Source organism: Schistocerca piceifrons, chromosome 3 (assembly GCF_021461385.2).
Source record: "Schistocerca piceifrons isolate TAMUIC-IGC-003096 chromosome 3, iqSchPice1.1, whole genome shotgun sequence".
NCBI lineage: Eukaryota > Metazoa > Arthropoda > Insecta > Orthoptera > Acrididae > Schistocerca > Schistocerca piceifrons.
This window is the reverse complement of record NC_060140.1, coordinates 115,680,301-115,697,428: the sequence shown is the minus strand read 5'-3', so window position 1 is coordinate 115,697,428 and position 17,128 is coordinate 115,680,301. Positions and strand designations below refer to the sequence as shown.

At 47.2% G+C, this 17,128-nt stretch overlaps 1 protein-coding gene across 1 annotated transcript in view; it reads right to left on the bottom strand.

Moving 5' to 3' along the window:
• LOC124789473 (lysophosphatidylcholine acyltransferase) overlaps window positions 1–17,128 on the bottom strand; it is a 642,390-nt gene that overhangs the window by 132,820 nt on the left and 492,442 nt on the right. The window contains exon 2 of the mRNA XM_047256841.1: window positions 6,070–6,215. Coding sequence (XP_047112797.1) covers window positions 6,070–6,215 — 146 coding nt within the window. The remainder of the gene's footprint in view (window positions 1–6,069; window positions 6,216–17,128) is intronic.

Genomic DNA, 17,128 nt, shown 5'->3' with positions numbered 1-17,128 from the left:
TCCTGCAAGAACGGGACCAACGACGACTGAAGAGAATCGTTCAACGTGACAGAAGTGCAACCCTTCAGCAAATTGCTGCATTTTTCAATGCTGGACCATCAACAAGTGTCAACGTCCGAACTATTTGACGAAACATCGTCGATATGGGCTTTCGGAGCTGAAGGCCAACTCGTGTACCCTTGATGACTGCACGACACAGAGCTTCACGCCTCGCCTGGACCCGTCAACACCGACACTGGACTGGTTGATGACTGGAAACATGTTGCCTGATCGGACGAGTCTCGTTTCAAACTGAATCGAGTGGATGGACGTGTACGGGTATGGAGCCAACCTCATGAATCCATGAACCGTGCATGTCAGCTGGAGCCTGTTCAAGCTAGAGGATGCCTGTAATGGTGTGGGGCGTGTGCAGTAGGAGTGATATGCGACTCCTGATACGTTTAGATACGACTGTGACAGTTGACAAGTACGTAAGCATTCTATCTGATCACCTGCATCCATTCATGTCCCTTGTCCATTCCGACAGACTTCGGCAATTCCAGCAGGACAATGCGACACCCCTCACGCGCACAATTGCTACAGAGCAGCCCCAAGAACACTCTTCTGAGTTTAAACACTTCCGCTGGCCATCGAACTCCCCAGACATGAACATTATTGAGTATATCTGGGATGCCTACGACGTACTGTTCAGAAGAGATCTCCACCGTCCCCGTACTCTTACGGACTTATGGACAGCCCTGCAGGATTCTAGGTGTCAATTCCTTCCAACCTACATCAGACATTAGTCGAGTCCATGCCACGTCGTGTTGAGGCACTCCTGCGTGCTCGCGGCGGCCCTACACGATTTTAGCCAGGTGTACCAGTTTCTTTGACTCTTCAGCGCATATTTGGCGTGTATACTGGTATGTCATTTGAAATACACTGTTTGCGACCCAAAATGCAGCACCCTGAAGAGAGCATCCAAATAAGGTGGAATTTGCAATTTGCAGCGTGCGTTTGCGGCGACGAGAGGCGCACGTGGTAAGCATTTCAGCGTGGCCGCACACATCAAGGGCGCCAATAGCGTCACGTGCAAGCGGTATATAAAGGGCGAATAGGCGGCCGTGTGGACCTTTCTTTCGTGAGATCTTTGTGCCTAACCAACTTCAATATGCCTCGAAGAAGACAGCGAGCATCTTTCGAGCACGTTTCGGAGTTCGACAGACGAAGCATAGTTGCCTTTAGGGATAGCGGATTATCCTTCAGATAAATCGGTGATCGTGTCGGACGGAACCGAACAACTTTGATCCGGATCTGTAATCGCTGGATGCAGGAGGGAACGACAGACCGATTGCACCCACGTCACTGCACCACTACCGAGGCCCACGAGAAAGACGGGACGCGGCGCGGACGTCACGAAGGTGGTTCTGAACTCGCTCGCTCGCTCAACTCAGCGGACAAAATGCGTTTCTAAACCTGCAGCTGGCCGTGTAAATACTGACGATAATTGCATCTTCCACTGGAATCTGCTATTATGAAGTCTTACTGATCGACAGTACTATAGCAAAATTTAAGATCAACACACTATATAAATGGTATAACGGCTTGTTTACAGTATTTGGTCTCTTCTGCTTAACAGTTCTCATTACATGCTGGAAGTGGTGCCTTATGCAACTGATAATCATTTTAGCATGATTTTATTTTATTGTACGCCAGTACAGCCGTAACAAATTACAAGCAGGCCCATGGACTTATCATTATAGGACTAGTACAAGTAAGATTCCATAATAGCGGATTCCAGTAGGAGATTCAGTTTTCGTTTGTACAGACACGCCTAGTTACGAGTTAACAGGTGTAGAAACGTAATTTGTCTGCTGATTTAAGCGAGCGAGAGCGCGCACGACTAGCTTCGTGATGTACGCGCCGCGGCCTGCCTTTCTCGTAGGCCTCGACCACTACACGTGATGACAGGCATGCTGTGCGCTTGGCGGTGATGGATGGCTGTCCCACATCACGAACCACATTACAACAAATTCGGTCTATTGAGCAACAAGCAGTGTCTGCGCGTACCATTTCACGTCGTTTGCAGCAGAGTGGACTCTTATCAACGCGTCTGCGCTGGCAATGGTGCGGTGAACGACGGACAGGGAAACTGAATGGAACGACATTGTTTTCATCGACGGATCACGATTAAGTCTGCACCACCACGATGGTCAGATTAGAGTCTGGAGACAATATGGTGAGAGAGTGTTGAACTGTTGCCTTATGCATCGCCATGCTGGTCCTCCAACTGGTATTATGGTTTGGGGTGGTGTTGGATTCCACTTCCGCACCCTCTTAGTACGCATTGCCGGTACACTATCTTGTCAACGATACATCGCTGAGGAGTTGGAGCCTATTGTCCTCTCTTACCTTCGGAGCTTGCCGGTAGCCTTATTGCAAAAGAATAATGCGCGACCACACGTGGTCCGCAATATTCAAGACCACTTCATCGCCCGTAGGATAGCAGTGCTGCCTTAGGCTCCCTGCTCTCTCTATCTCTCGCCAGTCGAAAACGTCTCGACGATGATTCCGGAACAACTGCCCCAGCATATACCATCCGCTGCTACACCAGACTGCCAAGACGAGAAACATGTCAGTAGATATCCTTGGTGTAGCATAGCAGCTTGAATTACATAATAAAGGCAAGGCCTCCGGCCCAGATTGTATACTAATCAGGTTCTTTTCAGGGTATGCTCATACAATAGCTCCATATTTAACAATTATATACAACCGCTCGCTCACAGGATGTTCCGTACCTAAAGACTGGAAAATTGCTCGGGTCACACCAATACCCAAAAAGGGAAATAGGGGTAATCCACTGAATTGCAGACCCATATCATTGACGTCAATTTGCAGTAGGGTTTTGAAACGTATACTGTGTTCGAACATTATCAGTTACCTCGAAGAAAATGGTTTATTGACACATAGTGAGGACGGATGCAGAAAATGTCGTTCTTGTGAAACACAACTAGCTTTTTATACTCATGAGGTTATGAGTGCTATCGAAAGGGGATGTCAGATTGATTCCCTATTTTTAGATTTTCAGAAGACTTTTGACACTGTTCCTCACAAGCGTCTTCCAACGAAACTGCGTGCCTATGGAATATAGCCTAAGTTGTACGACTGGATTCGTTATTTCCTGTCAGAAAGGTCACAGTTCGTAGTAATAGAAGTCATGGAGTAAAACAGAAATAATGGTTCAAATGGCTCGGAGCACTATGGGACTTAACTTCTGAGGTCATCAGTCCCCTAGAATTTAGAACTACTTAAACCTAACTAACCTAAGGACATCATACACATCTATGCCCGAGGCAGGATTTGAACCTGCGACCATAGCGGCCACGCGGTTCCAGACTGTAGCGCCTAGAACCGCACGGCCACTCAGGGCCGGCTACGCTTACTCAAGATGGCATGAACGTACATCAAGATATTTGTTTCGACATTCTCAATGAACACGTCCTTTCTTGTCTATGTCCATGATGAGTATGCCGAGCACAAGCCCATCTTCCAAGATGTCAACTGTGGTCTGGGGTGCACGCGTACTTTCTTCGTTTGACGAACGTTCAGGCGCCGTGTAGCACTGCGAGTGGCCCACAACATCGCCCAATTAAATCTCACAGAAGATGTAGCTCTACGGGATCTAATCATCAATGAATAGCTGCAGCTGGATGTGTTGTGCATGAACGAACGTGTGGGCCCCCCTCCTGGCAGAAATGAGGCCGCCAGTTACACGGCGTTAGTGTGAACACTCCTGCGAGTGACCTATCTCAATGGAGTGCTTATTGTAAGGCCCTCGTCACCACACCTTTAACTGGAGTTCTGGGTCGAATTTCAAACCCCCCTTCTCGTCCTGAGAGAGGGCACGAGGCTGTTGATCTGTCCGTCGGATGGGGACGTTAACAGCGTGGTTCACTTGGTGTTACCTGCCGAGTTGCGCATTTATGAAAATGGGTATTTGTCTGAAAACCTCACTCATATTAACATTTCTATACCACATCATCCATCTGAACAAGGTCAACTGTGTACTGCATTAGCACCCATCCCTAGAACTTTGGATGTTCCTAGCTCCGTAAGCAAAATGAATACAAATTTGATTTAAAATTATTTGTACACAGTTGGTTTAAACAGATCGACTACACGACGAAAAGGAATAATGTTCAGTTTAAAAAATTATTGCTCGTCGGTGGAACTCTCTGGAAAATAAAGAAATGAACTATATTCATAATACTGAAAGAAGAATAACTTTCTTACGTTTACGTATTTAAATAAATATTATTTTTACTTTTTTTATTTGGACAGAGAGACCTTGCGTGAAACACGCTGTATATCTCTATTGTCTGTAAGGAATTTGTATATATAGTTCACGATCTATCTTGGTTCGGTACACCGATTGGAGAGTATACTGCGATTCTGCAACTAAAAAAACACCACCAGGAATGAATTATCTAAATGGGGCGGAAAGCTGAAGAATCTATACGTCCATCTTTTTAGAGATAGTTGCAGGACTCAGCTGTTCGCTTCTAGTTTCCAAACTTGTTTCATTTGGCTACCAGTTTCAGCGTTTTACTTCGCCATCTTCAGGCAGGTACCTGGCCGATGTGTAGGAGGATTCTACCTCGGTCCTGATCAAAACGGGGGCCAGCAATACTGGTATTAGTAGAATGATGGTTGAAGTGATCGCTAGAGCAAAATTCTGGCCCCTGTTTTGATCAGAACCGAGGCAGAATCCTCATTCACGTCGGCCAGGGACCTGCCTTAATGTGGCTTACTAAGACGCTGAAACTAGTAGCCATGTAAAAACAAGTTTGAAAACTAGACGGCTGAAAGGTGCTTGACATTCTTAAATCTGAAGATGTGATTTACATGTACAAACAAACATATGGTTACAATTTCGAAAACAAAACCGTATTATTTCTTCAAGAAAAAGAGGTTCACAAATTGAAAAAGTCAATGACGCGTTGGTCCACCTCTGGCCCTTATGCAAGCAGATATTTGGTTTGGCATTGACTGATAGTGCTGTTAGATGCCTTCCTGTGTGAGGGACATAGTGCCAAATTCTGTCCAAATGGCGTGTTAGATTGTCAGAATACCGAGTTAGTTGGGGGGGGGGGGGGCCTGCCCATAATGCTGCAAACGTTTTCAATTGGAGAGAGATCCGGCGATCTTGCTGGCCAAGGTAGGATTGGGCTAGCAAGAAGGCGAAGTGTAGAAATACTCTTCATGTGCGGGAGGGCCTTATCTTGCCTAAATGTAAGGCAAGGATGGCTTGCCCAGAGGGGCAACAAAACAGTACGCAGAATATCGTCGACGTACCGCTATGCTGTAAGAGCGCCGCGGATGACAACCAAAGGCGTCCTGCTATGAAAAGAAATGGCAGCCCAGACAATCACTCCTGGCTGTCAGGTGGTACGCCAGGCGACAGTCAGGTTGGTCTCCCATCGCTGTCCAGGGCGTCTCCAGACATCCCTTCGTTGGTCATCGGCGGTCGTTTCGAAGTGGGACTCATCACTAAAAGACAATTCTACTCCACTCAATGACATTCCAGTCCGAAGACGTGTCTGGAGACGCCCCAGACAGTGAAAACTGTGTGGAAGATCAAGACACGAACTCTGAACCTCAACTTCTGTGGGCAGTAGTCTTACAGGTGGAGTGGCACGAAAGCTGTCAGGCAGGTCTGGGCAGGTCAGTCAGTAACGGGTCTGTCCCTGATAGACGAGGTTCCGGTTTCGAGTCGCAGACCGATACAAAGTCGAACTCCGCCAGGAAATTTCAGCACAGTAGTGTACAGGCTGGGCAAAACAAAACTGACCCGGAAAATATTTAATGCACTTCAAGATTGGCAACCCAAGTTACATCACGTGTCCCAGCATGCAATTATTTAAGTCCGGGTGCCTATCTTGGGGTGCATGAAATGTTTTCCGGGTGAGTGCTATGCTGCGCGGCGTGTATTAGCGCTGTTTCCTACTGCCTGGTGACTTGATTACTGCATTTGGGCGCCAGCTAGACAGGTGTGAGTGGGATGGCGTGGAGTGGGCTGTGGGTACTCACCGCCGCCAGCCGGTCATGGGCCTGGAGCGCAGGTCGTCCTCGGAGAGCCCCAGCAGGCCCACGCAGGCCAGCAGCCACGCCAGCACCAGCAGCACCATGATGGCCGCCACGCGGAACGGCAGCACCGCCACAGTCAGCACACCCGTCTGCGGACATCACAACACAGCCGGCACTCACTCACCACACCGAGCAAATGCAGTTTGTAATGCAAGCCGCCAACCGTAACTACTGAAGAATACGATAAGGACATTAGCAATCATGATGATACACCTTTGAAATACACTGTTCAGCCAGAACAGGTACGACGGTGGTAGTGGTTGAATGCTTCGCGCATCGCTCTTTTTACAGCAGCACGAATCTCTACTAACTTCTGCCTGTCCTCATTCTCCCGATCTTTCTTGTACCGCGAGTGCAACTGCCTTTGCTTCCTGAGCAATTCGGAGAATGCTTCCTGAGCAATTCGGAGAACGCTCAGGAAGCAAAGGCACGTGCACTCGCGGTACAAGAAAGATCGGGAGAATGAGGACAGGCAAAATTTGGTAGAGGTTCGTGCTGCTGTAAAAAGAGCGATGCGCGAATCATTCAACCACAACCACCGTCATACCTTAGCAAAAGATCTTGCTGAAAACCTAAGGAAATTCTGGTCTTACGTAAAATCGGTAAGCAGGTCGAAGACTTCCATCCAGTCTGGCCTGGCAACGGAAGACAGCAAAACGAAAGCTGAAATTTTAAATTTAGTATTTGAGAAATCTTTCACGCAGGAGGATCGTACAAACATACCGCCGTTTGAGTCTCGTACAGATTCCCGTATGGAGGACATAGTGATAGACATCCCCGGGGTTGTGAAGCAGCTGAATGGGTTCAAAATACATAAATCACCAGGTCCTGATGGGATTCCAATTCGGTTTTACAGAGAGTACTCTACTGCATTGGCTCCTTACTTAGCCTGCATATATCCCGAATCTCTTGCGCAACTTAAGGCCCAAGCGACTGGAAAAAAAGCGCAGGTGACGCCTGTATATAATAAGGGTAGAAGGACGGATCCTCAAAATTACAGACCAATATCCTTAACATCGGTTTGTTGCAGGATTCTCTAACATATTCTCAGTTCGAATATAATGAATTTCCTTGAGACAGAGAAGCTTCTGTCTATGCATCAGCACGGCTTTATAAAGCATCGCTCCTGCGAAACGCAACTCGCCCTATTTTCACATTCTATCTTGCGAACCATGGATGAAGGGTATCAGACGGATGCCATATTCCTTGACTTCCGGAAAGCGTTCGACTCGGTGCACCACTGCAGACTCCTAACTAAGGTACGAGCATATGGGATTTGTTCCCAAGTATATGAGTGGCTCGAACACTTCTTAAGTAATGGAACCCAGTACGTTGTCCTCGATGGTGAGTGTTCATCGGAGGCGAGGGTATCATGTGGAGTGCCCCAGGGAAGTGTGGTAGGTCCGCTGTTGTTTTCTATCTACATAAATGATCTTTTGGATAGGGTGGATAGCAATGTGCGGCTGTTTGCTGATGATGCTGTGGTGTACGGTCGTCGTTGAGTGACAGTGGGAGGATACAAGATGACTTTGATAGGATTTGTGATTGGTGTAAAGAATGGCAGCTAGCTCTAAATATAGATAAGTGTAAATTAATGCAGATGAATAGCAAAAAGAATCCTGTAATGTTTTTTTGTGGTTTTAGGGCTCAAAACTGCTACGGTCATTAGCTCCCGGTCTGTGACTTAGGAAAAGGTAAAAAAAATTGAACTGGAAACCAGCAGCAATGGGAGCGGAACTCAGAAAATTAGGGAAACTAAAAACAGAAGGAAAGCTTAAAAAACCACAACAGAAGGGGAGTTGTTTGTCCCTAAAAAGAGCTTCAAATGACTGACGTCATCTCACTGGCACTAATAAACTGGAGAACGCGAGCGACTGAGTGCGTGTCACGTGTTAAAATGGAAGATATATCAGGCGACAGCTGTAGACGGGCGCGTAACGGAGTAAAATAGGGGCACTCAAGTAAAAGGTGTCTCACCGTCCACAGCTGAGAGCAGTGGGGACAGAGTGGGGGAGGATCGCCACTTAAAAGACGTCGATGGCTAAAAAGACAGTGCAATCTTGTAAAGTTTGAATACTCCATTAGTAGTGTAGCGCTTGACACAGTCACGTCGATTAAATACACTCCTGGAAATTGAAATAAGAACACCGTGAATTCATTGTCCCAGGAAGGGGAAACTTTATTGACACATTCCTGGGGTCAGATACATCAAATCATCACACTGACAGAACCACAGGCACATAGACACAGGCAACAGAGCATGCACAATGTCGGCACTAGTACAGTGTATATCCACCTTTCGCAGCAATGCAGGCTGCTATTCTCCCATGGAGACGATCGTAGAGATGCTGGATCTTGCCATTTCCACCTGGCGCCTCAGTTGGACCAGCGTTCGTGCTGGACGTGCAGACCGCGTGAGACGACGCTTCATCCAGTCCCAAACATGCTCAATGGGGGACAGATCCGGAGATCTTGCTGGCCAGGGTAGTTGACTTACACCTTCTACAGCACGTTGGGTGGCACGGGATACATGCAGACGTGCATTGTCCTGTTGGAACAGCAAGTTCCCTTGCCGGTCTAGGAATGGTAGAACGATGGGTTCGATGACGGTTTGGATGCACCGTGCACTATTCAGTGTCCCCTCGACGATCACCAGTGGTGTACGGCCAGTGTAGGAGATCGCTCCCCACACCATGATGCCGGGTGTTGGCCCTGTGTGCCTCGGTCGTATGCAGTCCTGATTGTGGCGCTCACCTGCACGGCGCCAAACACGCATACGACCATCATTGGCACCAAGGCAGAAGCGACTCTCATCGCTGAAGACGACACGTCTCCATTCGTCCCTCCATTCACGCCTGTCGCGACACCACTGGAGGCGGGCTGCACGATGTTGGGGCGTGAGCGGAAGACGGCCTAACGGTGTGCGGGACCGTAGCCCAGCTTCATGGAGACGGTTGCGAATGGTCTTCGCCGATACCCCAGGAGCAACAGTGTCCCTAATTTGCTGGGAAGTGGCGGTGCGGTCCCCTACGGCACTGCGTAGGATCCTACGGTCTTGGCGTGCATCCGTGCGTCGCTGCGGTCCGGTCCCAGGTCGACGGGCACGTGCACCTTCCGCCGACCACTGGCGACAACATCGATGTACTGTGGAGACCTCACGCCCCACGTGTTGAGCAATTCGGCGGTACGTCCACCCGGCCTCCCGCATGCCCACTATACGCCCTCGCTCAAAGTCCGTCAACTGCACATACGGTTCACGTCCACGCTGTCGCGGCATGCTACCAGTGTTAAAGACTGCGATGGAGCTCCGTATGCCACGGCAAACTGGCTGACACTGACGGCGGCGGTGCACAAATGCTGCGCAGCTAGCGCCATTCGACGGGCAACACCGTGGTTCCTGGTGTGTCCGCTGTGCCGTGCGTGTGATCATTGCTTGTACAGCCCTCTCGCAGTGTCCGGAGCAAGTATGGTGGGTCTGACACACCGGAGTCAATGTGTTCTTTTTTCCATTTCCAGGAGTGTATTTGGGCGTAACATTGCAGAGCGATATGAAGTGGGACAAGCATGTAATGGCAGTTGTGGGGAAGGCGGATGGTCGTCTTCGGTTCATTGGTAGAATTTTGGGAAGATGTGGTTCATCTGTAAAGGAGACCGCTTATAAAACACTAATACGACCTATTCTTGAGTACTGCTCGAGCGTTTGGTCGGATTGAGGCAGGACATAGAAGGAATTCAGAGGCGGGTTGCTAGATTTGTTACTGATAGGTTTGATCGTCACGGGAGTGTTACGGAAATGCTTCAGGAACTCGAGTGGGTGTCTATAGATGAAAGGAGGCGTTCTTTTCGTGAATCGCTACTGAGGAAATACGGAGAACCAGAATTTGAGGCTGACTGCAGTACAATTTTAATGCCGCCAACTTAGATTTAGCGGAAAGACCACAAAGATAAGAGAGATTAGGGCTCGTACGGAGGCGTATAGGCAGTCATTCTTCCCTCGTTCTGTTTGGGAGTGGAACAGGGAGAGAAGATGCTAGTTGTGGTACGAGGTACCCTCCGCTACGCACCGTATGGTGGATTGCAGAGTATGCATGTAGATGTAGAACATTATAACCACCTACCCAATAGCCGGTATGTCCACGTTTGACACGGATAACAGCGGCGACACGTCGTGAAATGCAAGCAATGAGGCCTTGGTAGTCGCTGGAGGGAGTTGGCACCACATTTGCCCACGAAAGTCACCCAATGCCCGTCAGTTCCGGGAGAGGGGATGGGGGGATGAGCTCCATGTTCAACCACGTCCCAGATGTGTTCGATCGCGTTCAGGTCTGTCGAGTTGGGGGGCCAGTACATCAACTGGAACTCGCCACTGGGTTCCTCGAACCATTTCATCACACTGCTGGCGCTGTGACATCGAGCATTGTCTTCTTGAAAAAATGACACTGCGATTGGGAAACATGATCGTCATCAAGGGGTATACGTAGCCTGCAACCAGTGTACGATACTTCTTGGTCGTCTTGGTGCCTTGCACGAGCTTCACTGGACCCATGGATGACCACGTGAATTTTCTGGTTCAAAAATTGTTCGAATGGCTCTGAGCACTATGGGACTAAACATCTGAAGTCATCAGTCCCCTAGACTTAGAACTACTTAAACATAACTAACCTAAGGACGTCACACACATCCATGCCCGAGGTAGGATTCGAACCTACGACCGTAGCGGTCGCGCGGTTCCAGACTGAAGCGCTTAGAACCACTCGGAAACACCGGCCGGCTGTGAATGTTCTCCACAGCATAATAAAGTCGCTACCAGCTTGTCTCCGTCGTGCAGTATTATCGGGATTCATCAGACCACTGCACCAACGTCCAGCGCCGATGGTCACCTGTCCATTTCTGTCGTAGTTACCGATATCGTGATGTTAACACTGACACGTCCTTGGGTCATCAGCTGCGAAGATCCATCATTAGGAGTGTTTGGTGCACTGTGTGTTCAGGCGCACTTCTACTCTGGCCAGCATTAAAGTCTGATGTTAGCTCCGCCTGTCGCGCACTGCCAGTCCGCCCAGCCTACAACGTCCGACCGAGATCTGTAATGGTGGGTGACTGCACAGTCCTACGAGGAGTGGACGTGGTTTCACCTTGGTTTCGCCAAGTGTTGAACACACTCACCACAGCACTCCTGGAACACCCGGCAAGTGGTGCAGTTCCCGAAATGCTGGCGCCGAATCTCCGGGCCGTCACAATCTGCCTTCGCTCAAACTCGCCACCAAATGTGAAAGCAAGGAACTACCTGACGTGTATTTTAGACTCCACAGAAATGTCAACACGTGCCATCTGTGCACAAATATTGCTCTACACAAATGTCGCAAACTCGTTCAAGGCCGCTCCCCCCCCCCCCCCCCCCCCCCTCAAATCCTCTAACTGCCAGGTCAAAACGCGCACGCGAAAACTGAGCCGTGTACCGTTTGGGCAGAGCTCTGATTTCCTGGCGGCTCAAAGGAATCTCTCTCTCTCTCTCTCTCTCTCTCTCTCTCTCTCTCTCTCTCTCTGACTATTTAATGCGTGGCGAGGGCCGGATCTGCGCCGGTATTTAGCTGGCGACGCGGGGATCGCCGCAGGGGCGCCCGTATTGTGCGCAGCACTCCTCCCTCCCCCCCAACCCAAAGCGGTCCATGTTCTCAGACTCACGACCCGGAAAGGGGGGGAGCCAGCCAGCGCATGTAGCGTACCGCTGCAACGGCGGTCGATACCCCATCCCGGCAGAAACCGGCACGAATTCTTATCGCCTGTGAAGTACTCTTTCCAGCTATGAGGTTCTGGAACACAGCACTTTCGTCGACAACTCGCGCGTGGTGAAGCCATTTCGAAACCATAGCATTTGTAAATCGATAAAACTGCAACCAGTCTCCCTTTTGAAATAGATATTTATTTATTTATTCATTCATTCCATGAAACGGTTCTCGAACCTTTTCAGACTCATATTCAGATCGTGTGCAGGAGGTTACATAACTATTTCAAGCATAACGCTAGGTGCTGGCTCTGCGACAAGAAAATGGAACATGTTTCAATCCGTCGCCGTGAATATTGTTTATCTAGCGATTTGGATTCAAAATTTAGTTTTGTACTTTCTGCGAGAGTATGGGCGGTTTTTGTTATTAATAGTAATCTGTCTGCTTCCATTGCCTTGCACAATTGGTACTACATCACTCATTTTTACAGAAAGAAAAATACCAAAGACGTGCTACGAGACAGCATTTCCCGATGTAGGCAAGAAACCAAGCGGACATCACCGTGAGCAAAAAGCAACATATCGTCAACGAACTGTTTTTTGATCTTAAATCAAATTACAAATATCTTTAATTACAGACCACTGATGATACTTTACCTCAATAAAGCGAAACGCGTCTGGTGAAACAAAATCAGGCATTTTGTTGCAGTTGCAACGCCAGAACGCCTCGGGAATTGTAAAGCAGCTACGGACAATATAGCCACACAAATGAAGAATTTACAGAATATGCAGTCATCTACACTGTAATTACGAAACTTTTCCAGCATCCAGCGTGTGCTATACAACTCTTACTTGTTGCAAAGATCTGTTCAAATGTGTGTGAAATCTTATGGGACTAAACTGCTAAGGTCATCAGTCCCTAAGCTTACACACTACTTAACCTAAATTATCGCAAGCACAAACACACACACACCCATGCCCGAGGGACGACTCGAACCTCCGCCGGCACCAGCCACACAGTCCATGACTGCAGCCCCTTAGACCGCTCGGTTGCAAAGATCTTCACACAAAGATATTACATAAGCCTACTTTACTCAGTGATATATCTTTGTGTGAAGATCCTTGTAACAAGTAACACTTGTATAGCACATGCTGGATTCTGATTTGTTTCTTTATCACAGTGCAGATTACATTCTGTAAAACTGAGTCATGTGGTACCACCTGGCCATCACAATGCAAGCAGACATCGATATTAACAACACAAGCACCCAGCATTATGCTTGAAACATCTATGTTACCTTCTGCATACCATCTGAAGATGAGCCTGAAAAAGGTTCGAAAACCGGTTCATGGAATTAATAAATAACTATCTAAAAAGAGTTACTAGTTACACTTTTATGTAATTACACTGAATAAACAGTAACGGGTTCTTAAACATTCGTAATGGATAGCCTTAATCTTAACATTTGATATTAATATTGTACCCAGAGTTGTAGACATTATACTGATGGGAACAAAGTCGGAAACCACGACCTAAACGAAAGATGGTGGGCGTGTTTCTAAGTCTAAAAGATGATGTCTCTTTAAAGTTTCGCGACAGTCGCCAAAGGGCGGCGCTAGTAGCGCAACTGTAAGGATGCAAATCCTGTTTGCTTTAAATACACGCTACAACGGTCGTGAGAGTTAGTTACCTCTGAGACTGGACGTTCTGAGTTGATGTTAGTCAACAATACCTTTAAGGCCACAAAGATGCCATTATCGACACATCACTGGGCTTGAACGAGGTCGTGCAATAGGGCTCTCAATACGCTAAACTGACACACTGCAGCACAGACAGAGTCCTTTTGTGTGGCTAAGACACTTATTTTAAACAGAAAGAGAGACGTTGAAGAAATTCACAGTACAGCGCAAGAAGTGTATCAGGAAGACTTCAGAGGCAAATTATACTGGAGAAGGAACGCACAATCTAACAGCAAATTTGAAGATTGGTAAGTATACCAGCATGTATTCGGATACGAAAAAAAGCAGCCCAAATAATACGGGCACACTAGAAAAATGGAAAAAGTACGACCAACGAGATAGGTTATGGAATTACAAGGATCTTGTAGTACAGCGAACACTGACACAATACAATGGATCGATGAAAGGATCAGGAATAACATGACTTGACAGAGGACAGGAAAATATTTAGGCAGAAAATTCTCAACTGGGCGGTATACGTGGCAGATAAACCCAAGAATATCCGAACAACTTGGTTCTGACGAGTGGAAAAAGAGCCCATTCTGAGAGAATGAAAGTAATACGGGCACAATGCAACGCTACAACAAAGCACTGGAAGTGCCCCATATTTTAGAACGCGTGGCCCAGTACAGCTCAAACGTGAAAAACAGTGATTGCACGGAAACAGACCACCACCTAACAATCTTAACGACGATAAAGTGCCAGACGTAAAAATAGCTTCGGACGTCTCCCGAGGGAATGTTACGGTACTGTTGTACGCAGGGGGTCCCAGGAGGAATGGTCAGTATTCAGGTACTGATTTATTCGAAGCAGCGAAGTCTACTCATAGTACTTCGGGTATTCATTTTAGAATTCATGTTTACCAGACTTTTTTTTTGGCTTTGAATGACCGTTCCTGTCATATCCCTGTATACTGACCATTCATCCTGGGACATCCTGAATAGACAAATAGCAACGCTAGAAAATTGAAGCCAAGTGCAGGAAAAACTATAGACAATCGACGTTTGGTGTAAGAATTGGCACTTCACCCTCAACGTAAACAAATACAACATACTGCGCATAAAAAGATGGAAAGCATGTTTTACTACACGACTCCGAACAAACACTGAAAACCATCACGTCTGCTAAGTGTCAACTATTATGCGTTTGATGCGAAGTAAAATCAATCGGACGCATAAGACTAACCGTAGAAAAGGCAGATGCCAAACTCAAAGACTGTAGTGTACCGACGAAGGAGATAGCTTTCGTAACAAGCGTCCTACCGATTACCGAGTAGTGTTACTCTGTCTGGCAGCCTTACGAGAAAGGAACTAGAGAAGTTCGAAAGAAGAGCAGCGCATTTAACCGCGGATTCGCTTAGTAAATGTGAAAGCCTCTCCGAAGTGTTGATTTGACTCCCACGGCAGCCGCTACGAGAGAGACGCTGTCCATTACAGATGAACTTGTTGCTAAAATTCTGAGAGCGTATGTTCCTAGACCAGTCAAACGAAGTACAGAGTGACAATTATTGAACTAAACGAAAAAAATGTAAATTAGTTACAAACTACGGCGTGAACAGACGGTTTTCCAAATGTAAACGTCACTAGGGATATCCGGATTTGGGTTATGACATATTCCATATGCCTACCATCGTCAGCGATGAGATGGCGCAGATGAATAGCGAAATTCTGCATGACCCGCTGGAGTTTCGGAACAGCAGTGCTGTCGATGACCACCTGAATGGTTGTTTTCAGCTGAGCAATGGTTTTGGGCCTATCGCTGTACACCTTGTTTTAATATAGTCCCACAAAGAGGAGTCGGATGTGTTCAGATACGGAGATTATGGCGGCCAATCGAGGCCCAAGCCAGTAGCCTCTGGGTGCCACAGGGCCAGAATGCGGTTCCCAAAGTGCTCCTCCGGGACATCACACACTCTCCTGCTTCGGTAGGGTCGAGCTTCGTCTAGCACGAACCACATCTTGTCGAAATCAGGGTCACTTTGGATAATGGGGATGAAATCATCTTCCAGAACCTTCACACACCGTTCGGTGGTCACCGTGCCATGAGGGAATATCGAACCGATTGTTCCGTGACTGGACATTGTGTAACATTACGAGTCAAGACAGCTGTAACGGAACTTGAATAGCGTAAAGTTATCGTTAAAAACGCACGCCGCGCGATTTGTTACGATTTGGTCGGTCATAATAGTAGTAACATGCTTTAGAATACAATTAAAATATAACGGTGATACCTGTTTAGCGTTATTGGAAATAATATGTAATAAATTAATGAGTAAGTTAGCCGATCCTATAAGAAGAGGTAAAATTAGGCATATTAAGGTGTTTTGCTTTATATCGACTAAGCCGATGATACGGCGTCTTTTTTTTCCGTTTACTCTTAGAAGAAAAAAAAAGAAAACAAGTAACGAAGTGCTAATTGTGCGTTGTGAAAAATATAGGGGCGAATTTTAAATAGCTACAGTGTATAATCAGACTAACAAATGGACATTCAGTTACGCGAAATAGCGGACAGTGAAGTGTGGTCATTAAATTGAGTACACCTACAGGGCGGTCAATTCCGGGCTAAGTCTATTCGCATCTCACGAGGGACGCGGTACTGAGACCGGTTTTTTTTTTTATTATATCACGGAGAGCGGGCTTCAATTTATAAAAAGGAGAAAAGCTGTATCATTATCATTGACTGTTGGTGTTAAGCAACCAAAACTGTTCATCAAAGGGTTTCGGTGAATGAGTGGTGAATGCGAAATGAAACTGTGAACGAAGTTATGTTAAATAAAGCAGAAGAGACAAGACAGTTTGGTCGTATCTGTTATTATTCCATAAACCGTAACATTTATTCTCGTTGTACGAAGCCTTTATAGACGATCGTTATGACAATTTGCTTTGAAGGGATCTCGTTACGAGTTAAGTTTTGGGGACCTGGTCAACAGGGGATAGTTCGTAGATCTTAACTACTGCAGCTATTCTGGAATCAGGTGCTACCGTGACCGTTGTGTGTTGTCAATGGCTTAAGGTCATCATATCTCACGCTCTAAGATCGACGCGCCTTTCCTCTTGGTACAACGGTGTCTCATGGTAACCACGACAACGCCGACGGCGAAGGAAGATACGGTAGAATTACACACCACACAGTCACCTATTGAGGATGAGGAGACTTCTCGATTGCGAAATGCAGATTCTCAGTCCCCAAAACACCCCAATCCAAATGAAAGTGTGCTTCGTCGCTAAACCAAACCATATTCACATCAAAGTCCTGTTCGTCAATTCTGTGGACACAACCGCTGCTCCATGGCCCTGGGGCTTAATGGCTGATGGGTTTGAATTTTGTATGGGAAGAGATGCAGGTCTTCAACGACGATTTGTCGCAGTATCTCCCGGTTGATTCCCACCTGTTGTGCAGCTCGTCTGATCGATTTCCTGGGGCTAGTTTGAAACACAGCCCGTGTCTTCTAGATGTTTTGAGGCGTTTTCACCCCTTTTGGATGACCGACATTGCCAACAATGCCTTCACGAACACTACACATTCTCTTGAACTTGC